General features: G+C 61.8%; 1 protein-coding gene across 14 annotated transcripts in view; it reads left to right on the forward strand.

The window, feature by feature from the left end:
- SHANK2 (SH3 and multiple ankyrin repeat domains 2) overlaps positions 1 to 14,256 on the forward strand; it is a 500,122-nt gene that overhangs the window by 218,948 nt on the left and 266,918 nt on the right. For all 14 annotated transcript variants that reach the window (XM_053202783.1, XM_053202784.1, XM_027045494.2 and 11 more), the window contains 2 exons: positions 273 to 588; positions 12,714 to 12,883. In XM_053202783.1, coding sequence (XP_053058758.1) covers positions 273 to 588; positions 12,714 to 12,883 — 486 coding nt within the window. The remainder of the gene's footprint in view (positions 1 to 272; positions 589 to 12,713; positions 12,884 to 14,256) is intronic.

The raw sequence follows: 14,256 nt of genomic DNA on the forward strand, positions 1-14,256 counted from the left end.
GAGGCCCTCACACGCGTCTCGGCTGCGGACGGAGCGGGGCGCTGGCCCCGATGGAAGTCGGACCCCGAGTCCCTTCCATGTCAAGCGTTGGCTTGAGCCTCCGTGAGATGGAGAGGTTCTCAGTGTCCGCCTATCGCTGCTTCTGTGTCGGGGCGGGTTCTGTGCACGGCGGGGACCGGCGGGGGCTCAGGGCGCGCGCAGGGGCGTGTCCGCGCCCTGCACGGAAGGTGCCACGGGTGCGCTCACCCCCCGCCTTGTTCTCTCCCACCCAGTGCCCTTCCGAGAGGCCCCGGCGTACTCCAACCGGAGGCGGCGCCCCCCCAACACGCTGGCCGCCCCCCGGGTCCTGCTACGCTCCAACAGTGACAACAACCTCAACACCAGCGCGCCCGACTGGGCCGTCTGTTCCGCCACCTCCCACCGCAGTCTCTCGCCCCAGCTGCTGCAGCAGACGCCCGGCAAGCCCGAGGGGGCCGCCAGGACGCTGGGGGGCTACACCCCCGGGCCCTACAGCCGGTCACCGTCGCTCAACAGGCTGGGCGGTGCCCTCGAAGATGGCAAGAGGCTCCAGCGGCCCTGGCACGTCGGGTAAGGAGTGGCCAGGGTGGAGGGGGCTGGCGATGAGCCAGGGGGCTCCCGCGGGGACCAGGAGAGGGGGCCCTCCCTGCTCCATGGCTCCTGGTTTCTAGGGCTCAGGGCACGCCCAGAGGCTGGCCAGAGCACCTCTGTTACTCCAGCCTGGATGCCGGGTCACCCGCACGAGCACGTGCCCGTGATGACCTCTCAGGGCAGGTGCGGGAGGCGGGGCTGAGCTGCCTGGAGTGACCTGGGGCTGGGCTGGCGTCCGGGGCCTCGTTTCCTTTCCCTGTGCTTTGGACTCTGGCTTCCCAGAGTGAAAGGCGAACAGAGAGGGTGCTAAGGCCACCAGCCTGCTCCTTGCCACTTCTTCCTAATGCCGCATTTAAGGCAGACGCACCTGCCCGATCCAGAGCCCGGGGTCCCACTCGGGGTCTGGGCCCTCCCCCCAGCACGTTGGCCACCTGGTCATGGAGAATTGCTCGCGTGAGGATGGGACTTCCGGCGGGGGAGGGTGGGCTCACGGCTGGGGCTCAGGGCTGGTCAAACAATCAGAGCAGCCACGGCCCCCGGCTCCCAGCAAGGCCAGTCTACTCTCCCTCGGGCCTGGGCCCGGGTCCTCACGCTCCCGCTGGCCGGCCCCCTGCCTGCTGGTTCCTGGTTTCCACGCCTGCGCGTGGCGTTCCCAAGCGTCTGTCCCCTTGATCTCTGTCCTCACCCGTGGTGGCCCAGGAAGGCCCGCTGACCTGTTTTCCTGGTGAGCACAGGTGAGGTGTGGTGCCCGCTTGGCCCAGCGTGTCACCGGATTCCCTGTCCCACCTTGTCCCATCCCCCCCACCCCAGGGCTCTGAGGGCACTTGGTTTGCCAAGCCTGCCACATGAGGCTTGCTGACACCATGGCCCCGGCTGACGTCTGTGATGCTGGGGACATGGGGGCCACCCCCCGGGGGGCTCTGTCCCACAGGTTCCGTGTGTTCAGAGTGGGGTGCAGGCGGGGAGCCTGGGATGGGAGGGAGGGTCCGTGCTTCACACGGTCCCGACTGGGGGCTGACGGCTGTGCTCCGAGCAGCAGCGGGCAGGTCTCCAGATGGGGGAGGACGCGCCCGCGGGAACCATGTCCCCCAGCCGCTGGGCGGGAGTCTCGGGCCTGAGGCTCTGTCTGGACACAGGCACGATCCCAAGCCCACATCAGCACCTCCGCCCCGGCACTGCCTGGCAGTCTCGTTCTCCAAACAGTGAGATCCAGTTTCTGGCTCTGGTCTAGATTCTCAACTCTGAGTCGCCCCGAGGGAGAAGTCCCAGGTGCTAAGAACAGTTTAAAGCTAAATTAAAGGTTTCCCCCGAGGCAGCAAATCACACTGTTCGCTAGAATCACGGCTATCATTTTAAGAAGAGCGTGTCCCCTTCCTCCACCACGAAATCTAATACGAAGCCGACGGCACTGTGGCCAGGGACCCCCAACGCCGCAAACAAAATACTGCTTGTGAAGGGGAGGGAGGAAAGGCACCGCTGTGCCTTGCCGGGGCCCTGCCTGGCTGTCCCTGGTGTCCTGTGCGCACGTGTGAGGTCCTTACAGCAGCCTGTCCTGAGCACCCAGGACTTCCGGGCCCACGTTCTGGACTCCGCCCTGGGCCAGCTACTTAACACTTTGTGCCTCATCCACACAATGAGGGTCAGGGGAAGCCCAGCGCCCCGGGGCTGTCTCTAAGATGGGATGAATGAGCTCATGGCCATGCCTTGCGCTCACTAAGTGCTCCGTCTACGCAGGCCCTTAGGTGAAGCTCCAATCTGCGTCCAACCCAGGACTGGGCGCTTGGCCAGGCCGACTGCCTGTGTCACCCAGAGCTCCGGGCAGGACGGTCAGCCGTCCAGGTTTGCCTGGGACCATGGGGTCGTCCCCAACCATCGGCCCGCTCTCTGTCCTGGCCCAGCCGGTGCACTGCCCCGGGAAGCAGTGCCCCGATCCTTAGTCCTGCTGTCTCTGCCTTGTCCAACCTTCCTCCCCCACCCTGACAGGTGTCTCTGTTCATGATCCAGCTCCCTTGCTGGACAGGAGCCACTCTGTGACAGGAGCCGTGAGCTGCTGGGGGGCTTCCCCCAACCCTCGTCTGTCCTAACGGGGACCTGCCGGGCACCCCAGCTGCCCCTGGGAAAGGTGGGCCTTTGAGCCGCATGGCAGGCTGTCTGCTTCCTGGCGAGGAGACCACACACTGGCCTTTCAGACCACGTCCAGGCGTGGAGCTGGCTGCACAACCAGCCCCGGGGATGGGGGAGGCTGGATGCCAGTTCCACAGCATGGCCCCCAGGCCTTGTGGAGGGCTCAGGGAGGTGGCTGAACCCCTCCAGTCTGTCTTTGTCTTCGTAGCTCAGAGCCCAACCCTTCCCCGGGGCAGACGGACCCTGGCTGGCGGGGGGCCTTGCAAGGAGGCCCCCAGAGCCCTTCCTGGTTCTGGCAGAACCCAGGGTGGGGTTAGGAGGCCCCACGTGGTGGAGGGAAAAGCCTGCTCCGTCTACACACGCTGTCCCCACGGTAGCTGCTCCGGAGGCCCCCCCCCACCCGTGGAGACCCCGTGCCGAACCGCCGGGTCGTGTTGAGCTCTGCTCCTGCCCTCCGTGGGACTAGACGCGTGACCGTTCTGTGCGGTCTCCTGTGTAGCGAGGGGCTGGTGGTTTGTGATGAGGGTTAACTTGAATTTGACTCCCGTCAGGCTCACGTTCTGAGGTCACGTGTGGCTCACGGTGGGCTCCCCAGAAGCGTTTGCCGCTCTTGGCTGTCACCGAGACCTTTAGAAGGACCCCGTGGCCACCGTGGGCCGGCACTGGAGGGTGTCCGGGGCCACTGTCCGGGTGACAGCTCCAGCCACGAGGCAGGAGAAGCAGAGGAAATCACGTCGGCCCGGTGGAGGGAGACCCAGACTCCTGACACGAGGATTTGTCCTCAGGGCCCCCCTTGTCCCCTCCCTTCCCTCTCGCCACCGGCAGGGAATCCCAGACACTTAGCAACGTGATCAGGCAGAGCCCTTTTGCTGGAATGCCGAGCTAAGGCCCCAGAAACCCCAGCCGGAAATGCGGCGGGCGCATCAGTGTGGCCAGACTCGCAGGTGCAGACTCGGTGGCTGGGTGGGAGAACCAAGGCGTTCCCAGCTGCCCGAGCCACTGCCTGGCTCCTGCTGGCACGGCTGACCGGAGCCCTCCCCTGCAGGGCTCTGTGCTGTGGGCAGGGTCAGCCTCCCCCGCGGAGCTGGCCTCCCATAGCCAGCTGATCTGAGTGCAGAGCAGAGAGGCAAGAAGGTCCGCAGAGGTCAGAAGCCCTGTACCTGCAGACCCTTGCGTGGGCCTCAGGTGCGGGGCTCTGCACACCCCTGCCTACCACGGCGCCCTCTGGTGGCACCCACGGGCATGGCTCGTCCGCGTCCCTGAGGACCCCTGGCCCGTCGCCCAGCAGCTGAATGTGGAGAGGAGGACCCGGGGGCCCGCCAGGACCCCTCCCTCCAGTGACCTCGCAGGCTGCCCTGGTCTCAGCAGCACAGGGAAGCATTCTGGCCACCCTCTCATCAATGGAGCATCTCTTGGTGGGTTTAGCTCAGCACAGTGGGGAAGGCTTCTGCTTCTGGGTCCAGGCAGAGAGATCCAGTGCAGCCCGGGGCCGGCTGGTGGCATCTCTCTGAGCCTGAGCCATCGGGCAGAATCCGGCGGGGCCTCCGCAAAGTCTTGTACCCAAGTTACTATCGTGTTCCAGGACCTGCCCGCGGGAAGCTGAGGCCATGTAGGCGCTTTTGGGGTTTCAGATCGATGAGATGGCAGGTGCCCGGCAGCCCCCCAGTGTGGGGGGCCTGGCCATCCAAGGGGGTCCAGGTGTTGGGGCGGCAGGTGCCCGTGGCCCTCTGGGGGAAGGTGACATCAGCATTGCCAGTAAGTGCCCCCTGAGTGGCGCCTGCCTGCCCGTGAGCACCCGGGAAGGAACGCCAGCCAGAGACAAGGGCCTCGAATCCCAGAGCAGGTCTGCTCACAGAATAGAGCCTTTGGATGGAGCCGCAGACTTGAGAAGTGAGAGGCCCTGTCCCCTTCCTTGGAAGGTGGAAATGGGCTCTGGAAGGTTCTGGGGCGGCGGGAATCCATCTAGCCCTACACGCCGTTTCCAGGAGACAAAGTGCCCATCTTGTCAGGCTTATGGGTGTGAAGGGTCTAGCTTGGGTCTCTCTCCACGTCTGCCTGCGATCCCTCTCCCTGCTTCCTGGGGGCATGGGGACCACAGCTCTGCTCCCCCAGAGGAACCGGGACCTGGCTTCCTCAGTGAGAACTCAGTGCAGTGGCTGCTCCCTTCCTGTGCCTGCCCTGACCCAGAAAGGGGGTGGGGGTGAGCTCCAGCCAGCTGGGGTGAGGGCAGGGCTGGGGTACGGTCTGGGCGAGGTGGGCGCCAGGTGGCCCTCCTGCTGCCCCATTGCTGCCTGACCTAGTGTGCTAAGGGCGCGTCTGTCCGGGGTTGTGTCTGTCACCGGGCAGGCAGGTGGGGCCGGGCCAAGGGGACGCACCATAGGGGAGCAGGTACATCTTGGCTGCTGAGGAATCAGTGTCCAGGCACCTCACGGGCCACCCCTCACCTGCCACTCTCTCTCCTTCTACGTTTGGGGACGTTCAGCCTTTGCTGCCTCCGTTGGTCACACAGATGTGTGAATTCCCAATCTCCTCTGTTCTGGGCACTCACCGTGTGGAAGTGAATGCCATGTCCCCACCCCAGAAATGAGGGCAGGAGACACATAAGCCCCTGACAGAGCCGCCCCCCGCCAGGAGTCAGAGCTCATGCAAGTCAGGGCTCAGACCTCTGTGGGGGATGGGGGGGCTCCATGGAGGAGGGGAGATCCCCAAGTGGGGAAAGAGGTGGGCCCCCCGGGCCCAGGGAGGGGTGAGGGGTCCAGTGTGACTGGAGCAGACAACGGAAGGTGTCAGGAGGGGGCACGTTCAGAGCGGCTCCCCATCCCTCGGGGGCTCCTGAGACTTCCTCTCCCCGCCGCCCTCTTCTGCTTGGAGCCAGGGGTGGCCTTGGGCTTGCAAACGGGCAGGAGCCCAACTACAGCGGAGCGTGGGTTACCATGGAGGGTGTTGGAGCGGCTGGGCGGAGCCCGTGTCCAGTGGCTCTCACGTCTCTAGAGTCCACCAAGTCCAGGCTCACAGGGGTGCCCAGTTAGTGTCACTGTGGCCAGTGGGATGGGACATCCCGATGACCATCCATCCCAGATCCCTTCTCAGGACCCCACGTGGAGGCTGTGGGTTGTGGGGTGCCGTTACTGGAACAGTAGAGGCAGGGCAGAGCACAGAGCCCACGCCGGGGCCACCGTGCCCAGGGCAGTGAGTGCTGAGGATTCCCGTGCATCTTCCTGGCCCGGGGGCAGAGAGGTGACGGTGCTGATGGCACAGGGGGTGACGCAGGGTCTGAGATTCTATACCGAAGGCACAACGATCAGCGGATGGTAAGGACTTGGGACCTTTTGGGTTGGACATGCCTTACCCTCTTTGCCAAGCTGCAGCACTCCCCTTCTGCCCACTTGCCCTGGGTGAGCCAGGAACCTGGGGAAACCCCGATTTTAGCAGGTCCCCAGGTCTGCCAGGCCCCTGTTCACCCTGGACAGCTGGGAGATGGCCCAGTTCACTCGTCCGTGTCACTCCACAGCCAGCCCCCCAATTTTCTGACATGGAGAATTCAGTGATTTGGCCCTTCTACCCAAACAAGTGCTTGGAATTGCATCTGGCTGTTCTTGGACGGAACACAAGGGAAGTGTTGACAGTGTGGGGTGTGGAACTTCAGACCATCCTCACTGTGCAGGCGGGATGCAGGGGGCCCAGCCAGTCCCCCCATGCCTCCTTTCCCGGGAGGGGATGGCTCTCCCATCCCCAGGCCACGGAGGAGCTCTGCTCTGGCTTCTGCCGTGGGAAGCTGGAGCCTGGAGGACACAGTGCATAAACAGAGGATGTTGTGAGCATAAGACACCTTTCCCTGCAGGGGAGGTCATGGTCACCAGGGCTCATCCCTGCGCAGAGCAGGGAGCCCTGGGCTGGGATCAAGGAGCTGGGATGTGAGGTCAGCTGTGTATCAGCATCTAGGTCACTGTTTATGGAGACTCCGTTTTCCATCTGCAACATGGGACTTAGTGAGGTTCAAATGAGAGGGGAATGAGAAGATGCTTTAGCTCTTGTGGGAGGTCCAACATCACTGCACTAGGCGATGCCTACACCACGCAACACTCTGGTCTTCGGGGAGTAATTCCTGTTCTTAGACAAAGCCTTTCCAGGCATGGATTGATGGGCTGGGGAACTGACCGTCTGCAAACAGGCTCGGGAAACAACTCCCCAGATCGGAGCTGTGTTCACTCTGACTTCTCTGCCCAGTGACGCACACTCTGGTGCCAGTTGGAAGCAGGCAGCTGACACAGGCAACTTGTTACCCACTTACCAGTAGAAGCAGGGAGTGGTCATGGTGCTAATGTTCGCTTAGCGCCTACAGAGACTGGTTCCTGTTGACTCCTTCTCCAGTCACTGTGGACCCTCCCCTCTTATCAGAGAGGGAAACAGGCTTCAAGAGGTTAAATCACTTGTCTAACGTCTGTAGTAAGAGGTCAGCTGGGCATCTGGCAGGGTCCCTTTTGAAATTTGGGTGGATGGGTAAATATGAAGTTCAGATAAGTGGTAAGATGGAGAGGTGGGTGGACAGATGAATAGATGGATAAGTGGATAGATGGGTGGATGGATGGATGTGGGTGGGTGGGTGGGTGGATGGATGGATGGATGGATGGATGGATGGATGAGAGGATGGGTGGATAAGAGGGTAAATGGTTGAACGGATGGATGGATGGATGGATGGATGGATGGATGGATGAGAGGATGGGTGGATAAGAGGGTAAATGGTTGAACGTATGGATAGATGGATGGATGGATGGATGGATGGATAAGAGGGTACATGGTTGAATGGATGGATGTATGAATGTGGTGGTTGGGTCACGGATGGATAGATGGATGAGTGAATGGATGGATGGGTAGGTCGTGTCTAGGTAGGTAGAGAGGAGGGTGGATGGGTTAGTGAATAGCTGGGTGGATGGAGGGGTAGATGGATAGATACCATCACCCCCAACACAGAGTCAAGCTAAAAATAGAAAATGACCACGCAGTCATGTATTATAGCTCTAGAAAGAGAACGTTATCAGCCCTGAGACAAGATCACGACCGTGTAACTCTGGTCTGTGACGGTGACCAAGCACGTGCAGTATGTGGGGTGTGCATGCGCGTGCGCACATGCGTGGGGGAGGTGCTTTGCCAGGCTCTTAACTGCTCTCTCTTTCCTTACCTCGTTCCTCTCCTTTCTCTCATCGTCGCGTTGGGGGACAGAAGCTGTGGTCAAGCCAAACCGCCCCAGTTTAAGTATCAACAGCTCTTCCTTCCTCCTCTCCCCATCCCTTCTGTCCGTCCATCCATCCATCGCGCCCAGTCCCCCCCCCCCCCCCCACGGATCTCTCCATCCATCCGTCCATCCACCCACCCACCTGTCCGTCCGTCCTTTCCTTCATTTACCCAACAGAGAGCGAGTGAGCCCCTAGGCTGTGCCAAGCCCCGTTGGGCCCTTGGGATAACATCATGGACCAAAGGGTCTTCGAGGAGCTTGTATTCAAGTGGGGGTGGGGAGGCGAAAGCCACCGAGGCAAAAGGGTACGCGAATCACACTTTAAAGTCCCTTCGTTCAAAACTCCCTCTTCTCCAGGAGCCCAGAGTGGGGCTCAGCTAAGGCTCTCTCGCCAAGACCCAGGACGACGACCTATCCTTGTCCCTCGACCCGCTGGCTGCACAGTGGGCGTGCTGGCCCCCAGGCTTCTGCCGGGCGCAGGGGAGGGCGCTGACGTGCTGAGTCCACGGCGCTATGAGGCTGAGGTGGTGAATACCGTGGGGCACTTTCCTCAGGCCCGGGTAGTAGGCCCGCCACTCACCGTCGTGACGTTTCGGCCCTGCGGCCACGATGTCACGGTTAACAGCTCTGGTTCCCGGCCTACGAATGGTCTCGCTCCCCAACTGTCCTCTCAGAGTGGGCCGTGAAGGCTGATGCTTTAACACCATGGGACGGGATCCGGAAGGACTCTGGTGCCTCAAAGTGCGTCAAGGTGGAGACGTGAACGTTTTCCAACATCGTACGGCGCGAGACCGGCTCGGAGACGAGGCGGGACGGTCGTGCCTTCCGACTGCGACAGCGCTCCCGGCCCGGCCTGCGCCCGAGCTCCCGTCAGAACGTGTGACGATCCCAGCCGAACTTCCCGTCCACAGTCTGACCGTGTGGCAAGCAGGCGTTTTAGTTGCAAGGGGCGCTGAGGAGGCCTGTGCGGACGCCCGGTCCGGGCGCAAGTGCAACGGGGCGCCTTTTCCACGGTGGCAGCTGGCGTCCAAGGCGCGGCGCGGGGGTTCGAGGCACGGGTGCCTCCAGCCGGGCGCAAACACAGCGCGCCACGGTCCGGGCGGCAGGTGCGGGGGGTGTGCCCCGGCGTGACCCCGCGGGCCGAGGCCCGAGGCAGAAAGTGTGCGAGTGGTGGCTACCGGTCCCCTCTCGCAGCCAGACCCTCAGCTGAGGGCCTACTGCGTGCCGGGCACGGGGCTCACGGCAGGGAACAAGCCAGAGGTGGTCCCTGCCCTTGGAACCGGGGACTAAAGTAGCACGTGGATAAGTGAACGATCTGACCTGGAGGGGCACCGTCCGGTCTACGGGCAGCCGTGGCCACGAGCCACGGGCCGGAGCCCCGTTTGGATGAAGCGGTCCAGGAGCACAAGGGACCCGGGTGCGGCTGAAATCCGGAGAGAGTCGGGAAGAGCAGGAGGTGAGGGGGGCAGCTGGGAAGGAGCTGGTCACACGGGGAACCCCGGGTCAGGAGTCCGGCGTGGATGCCGAACCCACTGTGATGACGATGAAGTGTTCCAGGCGGGGACCCAGTGGCACCTCCTCCTTTCCGGAGGGGGTCCTAGGGACAGCCGCCCTCCTGCTGCACGGCAAGACAGCGCAGACCCGCCCAGAGGACACGGGGCTGGGGGAGGGGAGCCCGGAGGCCTCTCTAGGTCGGGGAGGGGGGCCCGTCAGAGACCCCGCCGGAGTCCCCTCTCGCACCCACCCTGGCTTGTGCCAAAGACGCGGACGCTGGGAGCTGCCGTTCAGGGAGGCCAGGCACCGCGTAGTAACGTAGTAAGTGGACCCCGGGGGGGCCTGGGAGCGCGTAGCCCAGAGGGATGTGAACAGACCAGGCACGCTTGACCGGACGTAGGGCTCACGGGGAACAGATGCCCCACCTGGGTTCCCCCGGACCCCGCAGGAGATGTGGCGTCTCTCACTGGGTCCCGGCAGGCCTTCAAATGCCGCCCAGGCAGGAACCGATCTGGGGAGGGAGGGGGCCGAGGGTGGGGGCCCGCGTCCTCGGAAGAATCCGGGACAAGGAGCGCTGCCTGGGGCGCCCTCCTCAGGGCGGCCGGGGCCGAGAGCAGACCATGGCTGCCCTCAACGTGCGGTGACGGGGCCTGGAGCGGCCTCTTGTCCGTTACCCTCCTGCCTCCCCAGCCCTGGGTCCCACCCCTGCCATCCCTCAGTGCACACAGGGCAGGTGCGTCGAGGACAATTCAGCCACAGTTTACAGAGGTCTGGGGGCCCTGGTGTGTGGTCCTCTCCCCAAGCCCACCCCTCTCGACCTACCCCAAGCCTCTTCTGAACCCGTCTGGTGCAGGTGAGTGGCCCCAGGGGCCACATTCCCTATTGAAGCGGAATTGGGTCCCTTGTTTTCCAGGACTCACCTTCTGCGCCCAGAAGCCAGAGAGGAGACCCCCTCATGCCCCTACTCTCCTCTGAGCCCTTGGTCTCTTGGGCCAAGCCGCCCTGAGTCTGGCTGAGATGAGGCGGACTGAATTAATGAATCGTACCCTGAGCTCATGCAGGTGCCACAGAAGGCTGGCGGGGTCCTCTCAGGTGGGAACAAGGCCCAGCTATTCTGGCTTTCCCGAATTCTTTCGCATGACTGCCAGGTGACCCAAGTTATCCCTCCTCTCTGTGAGTCCTCTGCCTTGCCAAGCTGTTACCTTGGACCAAAATGTGTGTGTGTGGGGGGGGGGGGGTGCCCACGACATGTCTTTTGCAGAAGTCACTCCTCTCAGGGCTCCTGGCATGCCTGGGGATAAATGACATCCGTCAGAAGGAACGTCTGGGTCTTTGAGAGGAACCCCGAGGTGGATTTTCTTGTGCAGACACATTGATCTGTAGCTGGCCAGGCAGTGAGAGGGTAACTGAGGAGGTGATGAGAGCCCACTGGGCAGGGGCACCTGGTGGTACCCAAGTTCACAGGGGCACCTGCGCCCCCAGGATTCGGTGACCTCCATCTGTGGCTTGAACTTGGTCAACGAAGGCTCCGTGGGAGAAATCGCATCCCTGGGGACACACGGCCCCCCCGCAGCCCACGCTCAGTCACGACGATGACTGAGTCGCGGGCCCAGAACATAGTGCTGCCCTGCTCGGTGAACTTCTATGAGCACGAAGCAAAGCGTGTGCCATTTATCAGGGGTGCAGGTATGGGTAAGGACCACTCAAAGAAACATGGAGGATCACATTAACCCCCCAGCGTGAGCGGTCCCGTCAGCTTCTGACATTCTCCTTGCGAGGCTGTTTGACGGCAGCCCCCCACCCCTGCCCGTGCGAACGTCCTCCTCGTAGAAAGCTTGAGGCCCCCTCCGCGGGCTCAGGGGCCACGGTATCCATAGTTGAGTGGGGCCCCACTGCTGGGGACGTGAATTTGTGACACGCGTCGGCCCCTCCTGAGACTCAGGTGTGGCTCCCCAGTTAGAAATCCCTGCCCGGCTTCGACCTTGTGTGTATGCTCTTCCTAAAGACCCCGTCCTGGGAAGACGGCTCAAGGACACCTCGTGTTGTCACCCATAAGAACGAGGGTGGGCGTGCTCTCTTTCCGCTGCCCAGAAGTGGCCGGCTTTGGCCACCCATCACGGGGGTGCGGGGACGTCGTGACAGAAGCCCCTCAGCGTGTTTCTCTGTGAACGCGCCTCCCACGCACGCATAGCCCCCCTGTTGGGGCGGGCGGGGTGTTTCTCACCATCCGGCCTGGACGTCGACCTGGAAACGTACGCTCTTTGTGAAATAACGTACAGCACGAAAGGAGGGGCCCTCTTCTTGTGAGACATCTTGTGAGCAGGGCTTCCGGGAGCGGCCACGAGTGTCATCCTGAGAGCTCTCACGGAAGGTGCTGGTGTTTCCGCACCTGGAGTGGCTGGTGCCCGCACGGCAAACCTGATAACATGCCAGAGAACCAGGGTCTGCCCCGATTTCTGCCTCGCTGCAGTCCTTTATTTTTATTTTTCTAAAAGATTGTGTTAAAGTGCACATCACATACAGTTTGCGATCTCACCTGTGTTCGCACAGTTCCACGGCTCTGAGTGCGTTCACGCTGTTATACGGCCGTCCCCACGCTCCGTCTCCAGAACTGTCCGTCTTCCCAGGTGGAGGCTCCGTCCCCGTGAACACGGACCCCCAGCCCCTCCCCTGGCCACAGCACCCACCGTCTACGCTGTCCCCATGAGACACTGACCCCCAGCCCACCATCCTACTTAGGGATTTGATACTCCAGGCACCTGCTTTCGATGGAATCACGTCAGGGTCGCCTGCCTTTTCTGACTGGCTTCTTTCACTGAACGTGACGTCCGCAAGGTCCATCCATGGTGTAGCAGACATGGGAACGTCCTTCCTTTCTGAGGCTGGGTGTTAGTCTGCTGTGTGGACGGGCCGCACTGTTTATCTGTTTGTACTTGCTGGGCACTCGGTCGTTTCCATCTTTCAGCGTCATGAGCAGTGGCGCTGTGGACAGGGCGTGCAAACGTGTGTTTGGGGCCCTGCTTTCAGTTCTTTGGGGTTTATTCCCAGAAGCGGAATTGCTGGAATTACCGTTCTCTTAACCACGAACGCTGCCCCCGGGCCTTTTCACGTCTTCGCCTCATCTAGAACCGGGGGCTCCTATGTGACCGCTTGAGCGGCACAGTGTTTGTGACGAATGGATGGGCTGCGGGCCTGGAGTGTGACGTGTGCTGTCTCAGGCCCTGACCCTCTCCCTCTGTCCCCTCCCTCTCAGGCCGGCTTTCCCGCCTGGAGCGAACAAGGACACACTGTCTGCCTTCGAGTACCCAGAGCCCAAGCGGAAGCTCTACAGTGCAGTGCCGGGGAGGCTCTTTGTCGTCGTCAAGCCATACCACCCCCAGGTCGACGGCGAGATCCCCCTTCACCGCGGCGACAGGGTCAAAGGTCAGTGTCCACCCTGCTGCTGGGGCTGGGTCAGGCCGGGGCCCCGTTGGCCTCAGTGGACCCCACGTTGGGGTGTAGGTGCCTGGGGGCACATACAGAGCCCTGGGAAGGCAGAACGGGGAACAGAGTGTCGCTCGCCAGTCGTTCTGGGGGGACATAGCTGTGGCATCCCTGATGCCTGTTAGGGAGCAGCACGCACACGTCTAGAATGAGATTCCATTGCAGAAAGTGCAGGGAGGGGGGCAGACGTCCTTTCTACCTAGAAAACCCCTGAGGGCCCCAGGAAGAAGCGGCGTGGAGGGGGACACCTGGGGGGGCTCAGTCGGTTGAGCATCTGACTTCGGCTCAGGTCGTGATCTCACGGTCCGTGAGTTCGAGCCCCACGTCGGGCTCTGTGCTGACGGCTCGGAGCCTGGAGCCTGCTTCGGATTCTGTGTCTCCTTCTCTCTCTGCCCCTTCCCTACTCATGATCTGTTTCTCTTTCAAAAATAAACATTAAACAAAATTTTAAAAAGCGGCATGGGAGGAGGACCCGTCACAGGTCATATTTGGACATGTCTTGTTGGGATTTGGGGTGTCTAGGTAGATGGTCCAGCAGGAGCCACAGCCTGGGGCCGATGGTGTTCCTGGGAAGGAAGCCCTCCAGGTTGGAAGGAAGTATCCCCCAAGCAGAATCCTGGGAAATGTGGTCGAAGAGAATTGAAGGGCTCCATGAATGCGGGGCCAAGGGGTTAGACTTTGTGGCCGGGGTCCTAGGGAGCCAGCGATGGTTTCCGAACAGGGAGAGGAGGTATGGAAAGTCTTTCAGGAAGACGGGTGTAATGAGGGCATGAGCAGGAGGTTGGCAGGAGCCGTAGCCTAGCCCTGTCATCTGAGGACAGGCCTTCAGAAGATGCGTGGCAGGTGACAGACAGTGTGCCCCTTAGAGGTCGGCCGGCCGGGGCCAAGTCCTGCCTGCCCCCCCCAGGTCACAACCCGGCGCCCTCTTCTGTGCCCTGTGCTAATCCGGCTGACCTCAGCTGGCTTTTGCAAGTGTCTGGTGACAGGTGAAGCCCTCTTCTCTCATGGCCCTGCCTGGTCGTCCAGCTGCACGTAAACTTGGCCATCTGGTAGCCCGTACAAGTCCCCGGAGCTCTGTTCATTTTGTTTCTGGCACTTTTCCTCACCTTAGATCACGTCTGTTGATCTTTTCCCAAAACTCTTTTCTCTGAAACGTTCCCTTCGCTGTTAAGGCCATCTCGTGAATTTTTTCTAATGTTGGAAATTGCACGTTAAACTCCAGAGTTTCCACGTGTATTGTTTCTGTCGTTTCTTTTCACGCAAGACCTCCCCTTGCCCTGTTGGGGTTTCTTGCTCCCCGAGAGCGTGTACTG

The sequence above is a fragment of the Acinonyx jubatus genome, chromosome D1, assembly GCF_027475565.1.
Source record: "Acinonyx jubatus isolate Ajub_Pintada_27869175 chromosome D1, VMU_Ajub_asm_v1.0, whole genome shotgun sequence".
NCBI classification, from domain to species: Eukaryota; Metazoa; Chordata; class Mammalia; order Carnivora; family Felidae; genus Acinonyx; species Acinonyx jubatus.